Source organism: Nycticebus coucang, chromosome 7, assembly GCF_027406575.1.
Source record: "Nycticebus coucang isolate mNycCou1 chromosome 7, mNycCou1.pri, whole genome shotgun sequence".
NCBI lineage: Eukaryota > Metazoa > Chordata > Mammalia > Primates > Lorisidae > Nycticebus > Nycticebus coucang.
This window is the reverse complement of record NC_069786.1, coordinates 83,711,594-83,729,858: the sequence shown is the minus strand read 5'-3', so window position 1 is coordinate 83,729,858 and position 18,265 is coordinate 83,711,594. Positions and strand designations below refer to the sequence as shown.

The 18,265-nt window shown below is 34.7% G+C and overlaps 1 protein-coding gene and 1 non-coding gene across 4 annotated transcripts in view; both read right to left on the bottom strand.

Annotated features, from left to right (window-relative positions):
* Window positions 1-765: 765 nt before the first annotated feature.
* Window positions 766-836, bottom strand: LOC128591047 (small nucleolar RNA SNORD56). Its single transcript, XR_008381486.1, has one exon. It is a non-coding gene; the product is annotated as a small nucleolar RNA SNORD56 (small nucleolar RNA).
* A 388-nt stretch (window positions 837-1,224) lies between these two features.
* Window positions 1,225-18,265, bottom strand: part of ITGAV (integrin subunit alpha V) — a 75,645-nt gene continuing 58,604 nt past the window's right edge. For all 3 annotated transcript variants that reach the window (XM_053597730.1, XM_053597729.1, XM_053597728.1), the window contains 11 exons: window positions 17,747-17,894; window positions 17,183-17,275; window positions 15,668-15,747; window positions 15,071-15,151; window positions 14,521-14,626; window positions 13,794-13,952; window positions 12,846-12,959; window positions 6,092-6,205; window positions 5,868-5,975; window positions 5,188-5,310; window positions 1,225-4,929 (listed from right to left, as the gene is read on the bottom strand). In XM_053597730.1, coding sequence (XP_053453705.1) covers window positions 4,834-4,929; window positions 5,188-5,310; window positions 5,868-5,975; window positions 6,092-6,205; window positions 12,846-12,959; window positions 13,794-13,952; window positions 14,521-14,626; window positions 15,071-15,151; window positions 15,668-15,747; window positions 17,183-17,275; window positions 17,747-17,894 — 1,222 coding nt within the window. In that variant the 3' untranslated portion in view covers window positions 1,225-4,833. The remainder of the gene's footprint in view (window positions 4,930-5,187; window positions 5,311-5,867; window positions 5,976-6,091; window positions 6,206-12,845; window positions 12,960-13,793; window positions 13,953-14,520; window positions 14,627-15,070; window positions 15,152-15,667; window positions 15,748-17,182; window positions 17,276-17,746; window positions 17,895-18,265) is intronic.

Sequence of the window (18,265 nt, the reverse complement as noted above, 5' to 3'; positions counted from 1 at the left end):
TTGGGAAAAAGAAAGTAAGAACTAATGACTCCATACTGACCCTCAGAGTCAAAGCATTCTATAATAGACATACTCTTATCTGACAATGTGAATGCTACTTTCTTTGCATTATTATTATTATTGCTTAATATTTCGATGCAGTAATCACCTGATTTTTTAATGTATTTATTGTTGCTCATGCTTTACGAGGTTTTTGTTTCTAGTCCTTATCTTAAACATTGTTATTGTTATTAAATTTTAAGCCTTTTTAATTCTGTGAAGGCAAAAGTGGAAACCTAATAAACATATGTATATGTAAAAAATTAAAAAATAAAAAAAAGACTTAGGAGAAAGAAAATCTGTCGTATTTGGAATGATACTTCAACAGCATACTAGTAGAAATTATAAAATGTTTTCTTTGAACAAATAGTTGGTCTGAATTCCCTTTGATAAACTCTAAGAGGAATATATATTATTTTTCTGCTACTTAAGAAAGGTATGTAATTATCAGATATGTAAAATATTAGGAAATAAAGAGGTAAATAAATGAAAAAATTTTAAAGCAATATGGAAACTTAAAAATAATAAAGGTCAATGTAACAAAATCTAGAAATAAATTTGTTTAGAAACCAAAGAATTTTTATATTTCAGGTAAATACGTAACATACCTTTCTAAGAATATACAGTACGTTAATATTTGGTTCCTTTTGCTCTTTTTGTATTTCCTTTCTTCAAATAACTGACACTCTTAAGAATTTGACCTTTTTCTTTTTCATTTCTTCAGCTTCACTCAGAACCAAAGTACCAACATTCATTAGGTGAACTATTGTTGATGAAAAGTACTACTATCTTTGTAGCTGCCTCTAAGGCAGTCAGCTCCCCACCTCAGCCTCTTCTCACAACCACCAACCCTCCAACCCTACCAGAGAAGTAATCTGGCGAGGCAATACTGCATTTGTTTGCCAGGTAACAGGAGATTTGACCTTTATTCTTGGCAGCTGCTTGGCCAATGAGAGTGGAATGAAGGAAAATAAGTCCATATTTTGGTGTGTTACCCCTTGTCCTCACAGCTCTGGAAACTTGATCCCTTTGCCTGGCCCTGGGAATGAAGAATTTGAACTTTTCGAGACGTGTATCACTTCTTTGAGATCATCCTTTTAGTGTATTATTGCTGAATCATGCAATCAAAAACCAAAACAAACAACATCAAAGAAAGGAAGAATAAAATCCACACACAAAAGTGGCACCATATGCTCAAGTTTATTGTACAGACACAAGTTACATGTTGGGAACTAAATAGAACACTGTACCAGTTTTCACTAACTCAAATCAAGTTAGCAAATGACAAATTTTAGAACGGACTCATTCTATGTCTCGCCCAATGTGGGTGATTACAAAAATATTTACTTTCTATGTTATTAGTTAGCAAATTAATTTGATATACTACACAGCTTGCAAGTTACCTTAAGATATTTCTAACCTTTTTAAAACTGGTAGGGAAAAGTTCATGTCCACCCTGAAATAAAATGTAGAATGGACCAACTATTTAGGAATAAACAACTTCACTTGTTTATCTACAGCAGAATCACTCTCTCCTGCTAACAGTAATAATAAATCTCTGTTTAGATGAGGCTTACTAAATTAACAATGATTTTGAAATTATCTAGGTTTGATTACATTGTTATATTGCACTTGAGAACAATGATGATGACTAAAAAAAACAAAGATTCAGTACCTTCCCAAAGAATTCATTATGTATCAGAAATTAAAATGCAAGCATATATTGCAGGCTGCATATCCACAGATTCATTCTTCAAACTAGCCACTTAACAAGTTAAAAAGACACTCTCTAAAACACTGAGTATTAAGAAATTTCATTCACCTTTTTTTGATCCTATAATTTTCAAAATTTTGTTTCTTTAAAAAGCATCAAACTACAAGCTACCCAAGATTACAGAGTGACACTGAGATGGACGATGCTACACATCGCTACTCCGAGATTTACTTACCAAGTAAATCTTCTCTACCAAACTCGTCACTACATTCTGCAACATAGCAACATCACAAATTCTGTTTGCCTTAAAAAACCCACCTGATCTATTGTATACTATAATTCTCCCCCTTCGGATCATGATTTACTATCAAAAATCTTTCAGAGCCTCTTAAAGAAGCTATTAAAGGATCTTCTAATTCTTCAATTTTCTCTTTATATAAATACTATGTGTCAAAGAGATTAACTATGAATAAGTAGTTTCAAAACACAAGTAGAATTGCGGTAATAATATTTTGATTAATTGTTTTGCCTTTCAGAATCACTGAGAACTTAATCAGAATTACAATGATAAACAGTCATGAAAGAAAGGCAAAGGGAGGGGAAAAAAATGACCCTACCACAAGTGTTTTTCAAAGTATCAATTCTGAAATAAATATCCACGTAACAAATCAGTATCAGCATCAATGCCAAATGCTTTAAACATCATCTAGCTCATTCTCATTTTTTAAAAACCAAATCAGATTTTAAGAACTTTATCCATCGAAAAGGATTTTAACTCAATAAATCCCAAACATAGTAGTATTTAAAATGCTTGAGATTAAAACAGTTTTCATAGGACATTTTTGATAATTAATCAAATATTCTCACATGCTACTTTAGGGTAAAAAGAATCTCAACATTTTTCTCACAGAGTAGACTTTCAAATTATACTTCTCTATAGTTTTGTAGAGATATAAATTTTCATTTTAAGAAAATCTATACTATATTGGTTAAAACTACACTTCATAAAGGAAATTGAGGATATCATGTTAATTTCTAATTACAGCAATTTCAATCTCCAATACTAGATTATATCTTGAGATAGAGGCCATTAAGGGAATAGATAATGCAAAAGCAATTATTAATAACAATACTTTTATTAAAGAGTGAATTTCTATCCAATGTTTTCAGGAATGACTGGTATTGAGTTAAAAAACAGACAAGGTGAAATTTGTTGTAGACTAACTTAGTTGCCTGTTCGGTGGCAGGCAACACTTGGCCCTAGGATAAATATTATTTTTTTCTTAAGAAATTTTTAATTTCTGGTAATAAAAATACTTATTGGATATGATTAGGCCCTTTTAAGTTACTAATAAAGTCTATACTCCAAAATCTATTCATTTTGAAATTCCTTAAAGCTATCTATAGGGTCTTGTCTATGTTCTGTCTTGTATAACACAAATAAAAGTGCTTCTATTTTATGAATACATCCTCAAGATTAGGAAAGCCACTATACATGGAATTTAACACAAGACAAGAAAAATTTATGGCAAGATAAATTTCAATTATTTTTAAAACGTAGAAAAATAGTCAATGATTTAAGGGAAATATTTATCACTGCCTAATAAGGACAATAGTTAGGAAGCTACTAAACTCTCAATTTCTACTATACAACATGATGTAACTGCACAAAAATAGGCGTAACTGACAGTCATCCCTGGCATTGAGGAACTGTAAATAGATCACATACTCCACTAAAAAGATTCATCACCCTACAGGCGTATAAAACCACAACTTGCCACCACCTATGTAGCTTTTATTAAAAATCCTATATAAGTAATTTATGTTAACAAATCTAAAAAAGTTTTCAATCACTTGAACTACTTATAAAAATATCTTTTAGAAGTTATTCTGATAGCCAAGCCTGGTTTTACACATTACCTTTCTTAAACTGAGGGAATATTCACATGAGTAACATCATGCTATTACTAGAAATAAACAAGCAAGCAAACAAGTTAAAGAAGAGTTTTGATTCTAAGTATTTCTCATGGGGTAGGAGTGAGGGATTCCTATAAGAATTCCTATAAGTTGTAAAGATTCTTCACGGATCTTGACTCATTCTCAGTAACAGTTTTAGAAACATAAGGAAAAATGCATGTATAGGAGGAAAATAAATTAATACCAACTAAAATTCTACTCTAAGAATGCACTATTATATTAATAAGTACCTCAAAGAACTACAAACAAGTATTTTATTAAAATGCTTTCTTTTTTGTATTGTAAATAGCCAGACTAAAACATTGGAATAAATATGCTTTGGAAATGATTTCCAACTCCATATGGCTTTCAGTATCATGATACTTAGATAAAACTAAACATTACACAAAAATAGCATTTGTGATTACAGGATTCATTTTTAGTTTAGGCTGGCTTACAGGATTTGACATAAAACAAACTATACAAAGTAAAATGTAATGAAATAAATTGAAGTTAAACATAAATAAAAATTTAATAGCAATAACCCAATTTTCATATTAAAACAAAATATTCCACCTTTGCTATTACAGGCAAGAATTCTGATATTATCATGTATTTTTTTTTTTTTACTAAAGTTCTCCCTTATAGGTGATATTCAAATCTAAGTTCATGCAGTTATAAAATCTTTAGTAGTTTGAAAAGTCAACTGTAGTGTAATGTATATTAAGTACTTGCACAAAAGACATGGATGCTTATGTCCAAATTTGGGTTGCTTAAAACAACAACAGCAAAATCCAACATCCTAAACAGAAACAGTAATTGTAGGAGGTATTAGTCTATATAAAGTAGTATCTGAGGCACTACCTGTCTTATGTACACTGAATAAGAAGGTCTCTTAAAATTTTATTATTAAATACCTAAAAACACAGGTTACTGTACGTGTATTAAAAGTGTATCTGAACTTATTTCTAATGAGAAGACTGACAAATATTGTTCTCATTTTGTGGTTTATGCCAATAGGCATGATGATCAGTACAGTCTGGAAATTTCATTCCTCGTGAAGGAAATTTAAATCTACAATGAAGCCGGTAATTCTAATGAGTCAGGAGGTGCCATAAAATCGGTTAAGTTTCTGAGTTTCCTTCACCATTTTCATGAGGTTGAAGCTGTTCCCTCTCTTGTTCTTCTTGAGGTGGCCGGACACGTTTAAAAAAGCCCATCTGTCAGTTGAAGAAAAACCAACATTATCGTCACATCACTGTAGAATTTTAAAAAATATTTTTTGAGTGACTGTGTTATCCCCAAGAAAATTTAAATAGCACTTCACAAAATTTCTTTCCTTCCAAAAATAACTAATGCTCATCTATCATTATTATAGGTTCCTTTCCTCCCTTACTTTTTTATTCTCTCTTTCCCTCCCTCCCTTCTCCTTTTCTTCAGCTTTCTTCCCTTTTCCCCCTTTTAAGTCTATTACTTACCCTGTACATTACAAATACCAAAACAGCCAGTAGCAACAATCCTGCTAGCACTGCTAAAATTATCACCCACACGGGCACAGGCATGGGTGCTGGTTGAATGCCCCAGGTGACATTAGTCATAACCTATGGAGGAAAAGTTTTCAGATTTGAAAATAGTTCACTGACGTAATCAACAAATATTTAAGTGGCTATTGCATTTTATTATATTTTTAATTTAATAATATTCGCTTTATGTTCTTTCTTGGCATATGATAATTTAGTGAACTCATGATTGATATCTATAGTATGCACATATGCCCCATGACGGGGTAATGTCTGATCGGATCTGAAATCATTTTTAAATAATCCAACTTAGTTTATGATGTGCTCTTTAACCTTTAAAGATCTTTAAAATATCTCACTTGTCGTAGTTAACTTCCAACTTTCTTATTTATTACTAGTATATACCAGGAAATCTCTTACATAGAACAAGATGCTAAAGTGAAAGGTCTAGCTTTAATAATTCTAGGGTGGAATAATAATAATAAAATAATAATATTACACTAGGGGATAATCTTATCAAATAGCTTCATTACTTTAAATAATCAAAATACTTAAACTGAAAATTTAAAAAAAAATGAAAACATCTACAGCCCTTGAACTCAGTGCATTTATTCCATTTCTGTAAATTTATGACTTACAAATGTGGAGTTGCCAATATCCTCAATTGGAAGGTTCTTATATGGAAACTCTATGACATTAAATAAAGCAGATGACTTCAGAGAGTATGAATGATTCTGATTTTCCTTCTGTAGGGAAAAACAGTGAAATGATTTCCCAGAAGTTAGGTCTTTTGTATTTCTTTGGGGGAAAAAAAAAAAAAAAAAAAGGACACGTTCGCTAAATTCCATATCTGTTTACTTACATTCATAAAGGTCTCCGTCCACAGTAGAGACTTTACATACAGGATAGCACTCTTTCCTCTATCTAATCGCCCCACCTGGCAGACAATCTTCAAGCATTGAGCGATTCCACAGCCCTGCCAAAATGAACTCTTTACTTACAAAGAATGGTCATCCTATCATTTCTTTAACACTTAAAAATTAGGTGTGTTTTTCCTCTTACATGACAAAGAGAGATTATCCAGAGAATTATCTTATACGAATAATGCTTAAAATGAGAAGGCTAATAGCTCAGTTTATGAATGTTTTTTATTAGGAAGGGGGTGATCAAATGTGTTTTTTAATAGAAGAATAAGATTTAAATATTAAAAAATTCATTTATGACTAGAACTCAACATTTTTAGGCAAAGCAAGGTGATAATGGTAAGGTAGGGAAATCAAATCACAACATCCTTGGGGTTAAAAGAAAAGGGAACAGAGTGCACTTGTAATGATTATTCTATGTTGGACCTGTAGAAATCAAATGGCATCCTGATGGCCTCTGCCATATTTAGTGTTTTGATCAGTAAACTTAAAGGTTGGCAGCCAAAGGAAACCAATATTAACTACCTCCTATGTGGGGTCAGACTGCATTAGACATGTCACAACACTGCTATCCAGTAAGTGGTACTGTCTGTCAGTGATTAGGAATAAGAGAGCTTCCTTGATTTGATAAAAGGGATCCTACTGCCCACATCATAAGAAGAGTGAAAGACTAGACAGTTTTTACTCTCCGCCTAAGATTAGGAACAAGACAAGGATCCCCATTCATGCCACTTTCATTGAACATTGTAGAAGGTTCTGTAAAACAGAAGGTTTTAGCGAGTGCAACTAAGAAAGAAAAAAAATAATTAAAGCCATCCAGATTAGAAAGGATGAAGTAAAGCTACCTCTTCACAGATGACAGGATCTTAAATATAGAAAAAACTAGGTAATCCACCCTAAAACTTAATATACAAATATGAATTGTACTTCAGTATAACAGCAATGAGGAATCCAAAAAGGAAATTAAGAAAACAGTTCCTGGGCGGCGCCTGTGGCTCAAGGAGTAGGGCGCCGGTCCCATATGCCGGAGGTGGCTGGTTCAAACCCAGCCCCGGCCAAAAACCACAAAAAAAAAAAAAAAAAAAAAAAAGAAAACAGTTCCATTTTAAATAGCATTGAAATGAATAAAATACGTACAAGTAATTTAACCAAGGAAGTGCGAGACTTGTACTGAAAACTACAAAATATTTTTGAAAGAAATTAGTGACTAAATGAGTGGAAAGACATGTGTGCTGATGGCCTGAAAGATGTAGGTTGTTAAGATGGCAACACTCCTTAAATTGACAAACAAACTCAACAAATGGCTATCAAAACTCCAACTATCTTTTTTGCAGAAATAGACAAACTAATCTTAAAATCCATATGAACTGTAAGGGACTCCAAGTAGTCAAAACATTCTTTAAGAAGAAGAAAACGTATTCAGAATTCCTAAGTTCAAAACATACTACAGAGCTCCAAAGTCAAAATAATTTGGTACTAGTATTAAGGATTCAATGAAATAGAATTGAGAGTCCAGAAATAAGCCCCAGACATCTATATAGGTCAATTCATTTTCAAGAAGAGTGCCAAGACCATTTAAGGGGGAAGAGTCTTCAGCAAATGTAGCTGGGACAATTGGATAGCCACATACAAAAGAATTGATTTGGGCCCCTACCTCACACAATACATGAAAATTAACTCAGAATGAATCTGACATGTAAATATAAGAGCATAAAGCATAAAACTTATAAAACTGAAAAACAAAGGTAATAAATCTCTATGACCTTGAGTTAGACAATGGCTTTATAAACATGACAATACAACTAGAAGCAACAAAAGATGACAGAGATAAATTATATTTCTTCAAATTTTAAATCTTTTGCATATCAAGCCAAGTGTGGTCACTAATGCCTGTAATCCTAACACTGTGGGAGGCTGAGGCAGGATTGCTTGAGGTTAGAAGTTTTGAGACCAGCATGAGCAAGAGGGAGACTTGTTTCAAAAATGTTTCAAAAAATAGAAACATTAGCTCAGCATGGTGGCACATGCCTAAAGCCCTAACTACTGCTTACTCAGTAGCAGATCACTCGAGCCCAAGAGTTTGAGGTTGCAGTGCACTATGATAAGACCACTGCACTCTAGCCCAGGCCTGTACAAGCAAACCCACTTTTGTGCAAGACATTATCAAGAAAGGGAAAAGATAATTCATAAAGAATGAGAGACAATATGTGCAATCAGATATCTGATCAAGCAGTATCCAGGATATTTATAAAAAAAAAACCTTTTACAATTCAACAATAAAGGGTAAATAACCCAATTTAAAAATGGGCAAAAGATATGAATAGACATTTCTCCAAAGAAGATGCAGAAATGAAAAGATGCTGAACATGATCAGTCAATAGGGAAAGGCAATTGAAAACTACAATGAAATACCTCTTCACACCCATGCTGATAATATGAAAAAGCAAAAAAATAAACAAAAAGATAATGATAAGAGTTGACAAGGAAATGAACCCTTCATACACTGCTGACTTCTACTGTAAAATGATGCAGCCAGTATGGAAGCAGTTTGGCAATTCTCCAAAAAGTTAAATATAGAGTTTTCATATAACCCACAATTCCATTTCTAGGTCTAGAGAATTTAAAAATATATATTTGCACAAAAACTTGTGTGTGAATATTCACAGTGGCACTAGTCAAAATAGATAAAATGCCAAAGAAGATCAACTATTTGGGAGTATACCTAACAAAGGACGCGGAAGAACTCTACAAAGAGAACTATGAAACTTTAAGAAAATAAATAGCTGAAGATGTTAACAAATGGAAAAACATACCATGCTCATGGCTGGGAAGAATCAACATTGTTAAAATGTCTATACTGCCCAGAGCAATATATAATTTTAATGCAATTCCTATTAAAGCTCCATTGTCATATTTTAAAGATCTTGAAAAAATAATATTTCGTTTTATATGGAATCAGAAAAAATCTCGAGTAGCCAAAACATTACTCAGCAATAAAAACACAGCAGGAGGAATCATGCTACCAGACCTGACACTGTACTATAAATTGATAGTGATCAAAACAGCATGGTACTGGCACAAAAACAGAGAAGTAGATGTCTGGAACAGAATAGAGAACCAAGAGATGAATCCAGCAACTTACCGTTATTTGATCTTTGACAAGCCAATTAAAAACATTCAGGGGGGAAAAGATTCCCTATTTAACAAATGGTGCTGGGCAAACTAGCTGGCAACCTGTAGAAGACTGAAACTGGACCCACACCTTTCACCATTAACTAAGATAGACTCTCACTGAATAAAAGATTTAAACTTAAGACATGAAACTATATAAATACTTGAATAAAGTGCAGAGGAAACGCTTGAAGGAATCGGCCTGGGTGAATATTTTATGAGGAGAACTCCCCAGGCAATTGAAGCAGTATCAAAAATACACTACTGGGACCTGATCAAACTAAAAACCTCTGCACAGCCAAGAACATATTAAGTAAAGCAAGCAGACAGCCCTCAGAATGGGAGAAAATATTTGTAGATTATACCTCCGATAAAGGTCTAATAACCAGAATCCACAGAGAACTCAAGCGTATTAGCAAGAAAAGAACACGTGACCCCATCTCAGGGTGGGCAAGGGACTTGAAGAGAAACTTCTCTAAAAGACAGACGCATGATCTACAAACACATGAAAAAAAGCTCATCATCCTTAATCATCAGAGAAATGGAAATCAAAACTACTTTGAGATATCACCTAACCCCAGTAAGAATAGCCCACATGACAAAATCCCAAAACCAGAAATGTTGGCGTGGATGTGGAGAAAAGGGCACACTTCTACACTGCTGGTGGGAATGCACACTAATACGTTCCTTCTGGAAGGATGTTTGGAGAATACTTAAAGACCTAAAAATAGACCTGCCATTCGATCCTATGATTCCTTTACTAGGTTTATACCCAGAAGACCAAAAATCACAATATAACAAAGACATCTGTACCAGAATGTTTATTGCAACCCAATTCATAATTGCTAAGTCATGGAAGAAGCCCAAGTACCCATCAACCCACGAATGGACTAGCAAATTGTGGTACATGTATACCATGGAATATTATGCAGCCTTAAAGAAAGATGGAGACTTTACCTCTTTCATGTTTACATGGATGGAGCTGGAACATATTCTTCTTAGCAAAGTATCTCAGGAATGGAAGAAAAAGTATCCAATGTACTCAGCCCTACTATGAAGCTAAATTATAGCTTCCACATGAAGGCTATAACCCAACTATAGCACAAGACTATGGGGAAAAGGCCAAGAAAGGGAAGGGAGGGGGGAGGTTAGGGTGGAGGTAGGGTAATGGGTGGGTTCACACCTACGGTGCGTCTTAGAATGGGTACAGGCGAAACTTACTAAATGCAGAACACAAATGTCTACATACAATAACTAAGAAAATGCCACGAAGGCTAGGTTGAACAGTTTGATGAGAATATTTCAGATTGTATATGAAACCAGAACATTGTACCCCTTGATTGCCCTAAAGTACACAGCTATGAGTTAACAATATAAAAAAAAAAAAATAGACAAAATGTGGCAACATTCCAAGAGTCCATCAACTGAACAGATAAACAAAAGGTGTCTGTACACACAACAGAGTATTATTCAGCCATAAAAATAAAGTAATAATACACGCTACAACAGGGATAGCTCTTGAAAACATGCCAAGTGAAAGGAGCTAGACATAGAAAGCCACATATTGTCTGATGCTGTGTATATGAAATGTCCAACACAGGAACGCAGGTTAGCAGTTACCAGAGGCTGCGGAGAGACTGCTTAAAGGACATAGCATTTTTGTGGAGGGAGGGAGTGACAAAAATGTTTGGTGTTATAGTGGTGATGGTTACACAATGTTGTGAATGGTTAAAAGAGCACATTTTATGTTATGTAAGTTTTGTTTCAACTATAATGCTAACAGAATAGAGAGTATAGAATCCAAAGTAGGGAGGGGGGCATAGCTTGTTTCTATCTCACATGGGTTAGGCAGGAAGTCCTCTGTCATAATTTGACATTTAGGGACATGGGAAGAAGATAGGCAAGTAAGCCACCATGACTTCCGGACAAAGAGTATTCCAGGGTGACGGAAGAGCTATTTTCAAAGCCAGGAAGAAGAAATATGCTTGGGCTGTCTGTTTGATGAAAACCAAGGTGGAGAGTGGAGCAGCAGAGTGAGCAAGGAGAGGAGACGCGGGCAGGGAGGCAGGACAGGCCCAGATCACGCTGGACACTGGCGCTCTCTGCGTTAGATGGGAAGGCCCTGGGGTGACATGACTTGACCTATATATTTAAAAGGATCCCTGTGGCTTCCGTGCAGCAAATAATCCAGAGTGAGGAGAAGGGTAGAAATACAGAGACCAGCTCGGGGTCTGGCCATAGTCCAAATGCCAGAGTAAGGTGGCCTGGGTTAGCTTGTGGCAGTGGTGGAAGGAGCCAGATTCTGGATATTTTGAAAATAGATACTGATAGAATTTGCTGAAATATAGAATGCGATGATTTGAAAGAAAGAAAAGACCCAGTGTGAGGGCAGGTTTCAGACAAAGAACAGAGTTGATATTTAATAACGTGTAAGACACTGTGGAAAGAGCAAAGTTGGGAAAACTCAAGGGCATGTTTTTAGAATTAAGTTTGAAATTCCTATTAGATATTGAAAAAATTCTAATAGGTTGTTGGATATTGGAGTTTGGAGTTCAACACAAAGGATCAGACTAGAAATACAAATTAAGGGCATCCGCACCAGATGATATTTATAGCCACAGAAGTCGATAAGACCATTGAGTGCAGCACTGTCTGCTACAACTTTCTATGATGTAAATTGTCAATATAGGAGATGCCCATACTTCCTGATAGATGGACTCATGCGGCTACTGGACACATGAAATATAGCTGGTGTCTAGGATACTGGACAGCACAGAGCCAGTGAAAGAATGCAGATAGAGCAGAAATAACCCCCAGAGATCTGAGCCACAGAATACTCCAGAGTTTAAAGGTCTGAACAGAGAGATTAAGTAGTTAGTGGTAGGTAGAGAACCAGAAGAGAGTGGTGTCCTTGAAATGACTAAGGAATGTTTCACGAATGAGGAAGTGATTGAGCTAGAAGCCACTGCACGGTTGAACTGGATGGGGACTAAGAAGGACCACAGAATTTGGTGAAGTCAAAGTAACTGGTGATCACTACTGAACATAAACCCATATGGGGCTTTTCTACTAGATGATGATTTGCGGACCTGTTAATTTTCAAACACATAAATAATAAGCTTCTTTATAACATTATACAGGCTGACTCAATATAAGTTAATCATGATGATAATTATTCTTCTAATCTACAGTATTTTTGTTGGGGTTTTCTGGTTTTTCCTGCAATATTGCACTAAAGGCTCAAAAATCAGGGGGAGGCCAAGAAAGATCAGTTGAAGGAGTGCAGCCAGAAAATTAAGGTAGAACGTAAAATATTTTTATTAGTAATCTAGAAAGATCATTTAAAGAAGATTTGGCAGGAATTTGACTAGGAGAAAGGAATGTAAGTAAACTGAATGGTATAAAAATATGTGTGCTTCTGTCAGGCACAGCTGTTGTTATTTTTGAAACGTTCATTGGCATTAGTCCTCTAATCACATAGCTGAAAATGCTTACAGAGCCTGTAATTGAAATGGCACTTACCAAAGTGTGAATATCTCCTTCACTGAGGGCGAGATCCCGCTTGGTGATGAGATGGTTCCGGTCACCTTGCCCAGCACTTGTGTCATTCTTTTCAGTTGTTTGCAAAGATGAGATCTAGGATTGTATTAATAAAATGGTAGTAATGAAAAACATTCCCACTGACATTCTACATTGTCATTTTACATTGACACTTTGACATAAGCTCTGATATATGACTAAAATAGAGTGAATGAAAATTTAGTATGACACAAAATTCACTACTTGATGTACAATCAACAGCAAGTACAGAAAATGAAGTCCTTAATATGTACCAAAAAAGTTGGCTCTCTTTAGCTATTCCTTTCTCCCCTTGCCCAGCTGGAGAAGAAAAAGTACATATAATTCCATAAAACCACATTTTTCTAGGTCACGTGAGTCAAAAGTCATGAAGAAATGCTGTATCTTATCCCAAAGATGGAAATTCCAACAACAGAACACCCTTGATGCAATATTATATCTTAGATAAACCACAACGCAATGAAGCAAGGTTAACTTGAGTCACTTAAGAATATCCCTGAGGCCGGGCGGTGGCTCACACTTATAATCCTAGCACTCTGGGAGGCTGAGTCCAAAGAATCACTTGAACCCGAGAGTTTGAGGTTGCTGTGAGCCATGATACCACAGCACTCATACAGAGGGTGACAAAAGTGAGATTCTGCCTCAAAAAAAAAAAAAAAAATCCCCTGACTTACTCCATAGATACATGGTTTACCAGGACCTTACAGAATTAATTCTTACCCATTATACAAATAATCTAATCCTCAGTATACTGGTTATGAACTAACATATTTTTACAGACTGGGTTTTTGTCTTTAAATGGTTATTTTATTTCATAACAATTCTTTTAATAGTTTTGAAAGAAAGCAATAAAATACTGTCATAATGAAGAGCTGCTATTAAGCACATTACCTTAATCTTCAAAGGGTTGATCTCCATGTCTGAAGTGCAGTTCATTGGCCCATCAATATCATAATGAAGGATGTACAACAAAGTGTTATTGTTATATTTGTAAGGCCACTGAAGATGTAGCATTGCCTTGCTGAATGAACTTGGACCACTGTTTCTCAGCTAATGGAAAAAAAAAACACAGAAGAAGAAGAAAATGTATATACCTTGGGTAAAAATTTATTCCCCTACATCAACTTTAGAAATCATACTAGCAACAAAGTTTGAATAACATTACTGTTTCCTCAGTTAGATTCTAATATTAAAATGTGATCATATTTATGCAAAAAAAAAGAACGCTCCACATATGTCTCTAGAGTAATATATGTCAGGATGAAACTATAAACAAAAGAGGATAACATTAAAAAGTTATTCATATACAATGACAAAGAAAATTTTCTTCCTACAGGAACAAAATCTTGATTATTTACAATGAATTATTTTTTTTTATTCAAGTAGAATTAGCTTTACACAACAAACTATATAAATTGCTTTCTTTAAGCACAACAAGCTATTTGTCAAATGAAAACAAACTTATGAATAGGAAAATATCCAAAGAAATCTAATACATACTTAACCTATGCAGAGTTTACATAAAAATTACATAGAACTATTTTTAAAAAGTAGCTTAGCTGTTCCTTTCGTTGTTGGCTCTCTCACTAGGTTTCAGTTAAAACCAACAGCTGCAAACCTCATAGATGTGCTGAACAACTGGCCCAACATCATCTTCAGTCTCTGGGTTCTCCTTGTACTCCCAATTTGGAATCGGAAGAAAGATATGATCAGGACTTGAGACTCTAAACAATGACCAAAGAAAACCTACCATGAATATCAAAATGATATAGTCAGTTCATTTTCAAAAGCATCTTGTATTCAAATGAATAAAATAAGATTTAATTGTTAAAAGTTTTAAGAAAAAAACCAACAAATGTACATATACAAGAAAAGCTCCTATTTAATGTACAGGTGAATGGCTAAGTTACTTTTTGCAAAAGTTCAATAAACTTATTGCTTCTTCTTGGTATTTCTCATTCCTTTTACTCCTTTTCAGAGGATCACCCAGTAAGTATTTAGAGCTTTGGAACACACCTAGGACCTTATTTCTACATATGCTATGGCTCTAGGAAAACCACCACCAATTGTGGAGTGTCTACTATCCTGAAGAAGCCAGGGAGGGCCTAGTAGTTACTTTTGAAAAGCAATCATGAGAATGAGATACTCAACTTAGAAATCATACTGACCCTCTTATCTCCACAGCAGCTAAAACAGCAAGATCAGCTTTGTAAGAGACAAGTGGGCTTACTTTGTCAAAAAGATTAGAGCTGAAAAAAAAAAAAAAAAAAAAACACAAACATATTTAGGACTGAATTAAACATAACCACCATCAAAATCATACAGAAGTAAACTCACTAAAACTAAAAATGAACAAATCAAAAGCAATAAATGAAATACTCACAAATCAACATAATTATTTTCATTAGCATTTAATTATAAGAAAATGATCGTTTTATTTCTTTTGTTTTGTAAATTTAAACCTGACAAAATTATTGTTACAATATAAATACTGATTTTAAAAAATGCTATAATAAAGTGCTAATTTTTTTTTTTTAAGAGGTGGGGGTAGGGGAGTCTTGTTATGTTGCCCAGGCTAGTCTTGAACTCCTGGCTTCAGGGGATATGCCCACCTTGGGCCCCCTATGTTGTGGCTACAATAGACACAAGCCACTGAAATTTTAATCTATCCTGTTCTACAATATTTAAAGTGTATTACACAATATATTTATAAAAGTAATATTTACTCAACAGTTATTGTAAGCCAATACAAGTTGTTTTCATACCTTTGAATTTGTAAATCAAATTTCACAGAAGTATCCATCTCTGATTGCTGGTGAACACTGAAACGAAGACCAGCTAAGAGCTAACGAGGAGAGGAAAGATGAGAATGTCAGTCAATGAATCATTAGTGAGCTCACAAGGTAACTGAACAAAGATAATTAAATCTGATTTTCTACCAAATCTCTTTAAGATGCTTGGACCAATCCACAACAGAGCCTGATTAACAACAATTATTAATCACAACTGTACCTCCTTATATTACATATTTTCCTAAAAAATGCAAAAGTCGATGTTTGTTGATCCAATTAAAGTATGGTAACTAGACACAATGATTTGGTAACAAAAAGATAACAAATGAACTGTGCTGGGTTAACGGGCTAGGAAAGAAGAAAGGAATGGTTTGTACGACTGAGAGAATCCAGTTAAAGAAGGTATCAGTAAGGCCAGACCAGAATTTCTCCTCTCACAAACCCCCAACACCAAATATCCTACCTCTCCCAGCTGGAAAACTCATAAGTTTTAAAGAAAACAGCTGAATTACAAGGTACAAGAAAGCAGGCTTCTTGGGGATAATATTAATATAATAAAAACTGTATTTCTTGGGACCTGCCTCCGGTTTTACAAAGCCTGGAGCTGGCCACTTGGAATAACCAGGAACTATCTGTACTGAATGAGGCATCAGCCGGAAAGCTAGGGAGAAGTAGACATGAGAAAATAAAAGGGGAGCTCATTTGTCAATGAGACACTGAATACAGGAGAACAAGTGAAACTTCAGGTCTGTGTTCTTTCCTGAGATACCATACATACAGAAATAATAATGCCTTTAAAGGAAAATATAGTTAAAGAAATAGGCAATATTTAGCACCATATTCACGCAGATCTTCAAATTACCAATATCAATGTGCCATTAAATAAAATAAGGTCTATTTTAAAAAGTCATAAAATGTATACTGCCATTTTTTTTCCTTGATACTAGGAATTCTACAAGGTATGTTTTGTTTACTTTTTACAGGATTTGGAAAGAAAACAATTAGATGCTTCTTCTCGAGCTTCTGGGCTCCCTGCTCCACCATCTGCCAGGGAGCCTAATCCAGCTAAACTTCTTATAAATTCTGTGTATGGGACCCCATTATAGTGTTCGAGTTAACAAGGTCACTCTATGTCACCTAAGAATGACAGTCTTGGTATTTTCTAGAGTGGCTTTTGAGATTCCATTAACGCATCCATCTGAAATACCAAAATTATAATTTCAGTTTTTAGTTTAAACCATGCTCTCACCCCTTTACCAAACTGAAGGTGGTATAGGGTGGCTTATTAACACAGTGTAACAACATAACCCATTATTTTAGCATCTTAGGTAAAACTAAATAAAACTCTGCTAATCATTTAACCTTTAAACCCACTATTTTAAAGTGTTTATTAAGAAAAATTACTATGAACAAACCCAGAGAAAAAAATATGCTATTCTATTTGTGGCAAAAAAAAAAAAAAAAAGCCATTTAATTAAAATGTCTTACTTGAGTTCCAGCCTTCATTGGGTTTCCAAGGTCACACACCACCTGGCGGGTTTGGTTTTCTGTCTTAAATGCACAGGAAAGTCTTGCCAAAGCCTTTGTTTGACAAAGAAAAAGAATGTAAAAGAGAATAAAAATGACATGCCATTAGATATTTTTCTTTTTTTTACAAAGCAAATAAATCTATTTGAGCAAACTGGGAGGAAGGGAGAAGTCAGAAAGGTATACAGTTGCCATACAGAAACATAAAAGTGTCTTGAAAGATCCCTAGAGACTTAGATACATAACCATACTGTGTCTGACAAATAATTTGATGGGCAAGCTTAGATACTTTATCTATCTGACCTCCTTTTCAGGCACTTAGCTAGCAATTCTAAAAACGCCCTATCAATGCATTATGCGACTTATTAGGCTTGAAAAGAACTCTGTAAGATAGACACTCAATTGTCTAGCAATCTAGCCGGAGGTAGAATGCCTAAGCTTGTGCTTCACTAAATAGTGGAGCAGCTCATTAATGTTAATAAGACTGGTGAGTGCTTTCGATTTTTAAAGAGGCAGCTTGCTTACTTCACTGTTTCGCACCACCCCGATAAAATCAGCCTGCGGTGGTATGGAAACGAGGAGCTCGGCTTCGTAGGCACCTTCTCCTTGATTCTGAGCCTTAACAATCAACGTCAGGGGGTTGTCATCCCCAATGTAGATCTTCTTCTGATCACTACAATAAAAATCCACACTAAGCAAAAAGACTACATGGGAAGCACGTGATTGTTGAAAGAAACAAGACCATACAGGGACACCACTGATGTGTTCAACAGTGTCTCAAGATATTTTAAGAGTACTTCACAGCTCAACAGAAAACAGAAAATAGCACACTGGGTGTAAACCCAATGTATCAGTAAAAGAAAACATTGATGCTACTAATATGTCACTATTGTTTATATCTATGACTGAAGTAGTTTTCTATCTCTGTATGTACTTTTTAATTCTCTGATTTTTTTCTAAAAGCTGAGTTACCCATTTTTCACGATTTTTGACAATTATTCTTTATAACTTATATGCCATATAAATGGTAAGGACAAGGTGGGT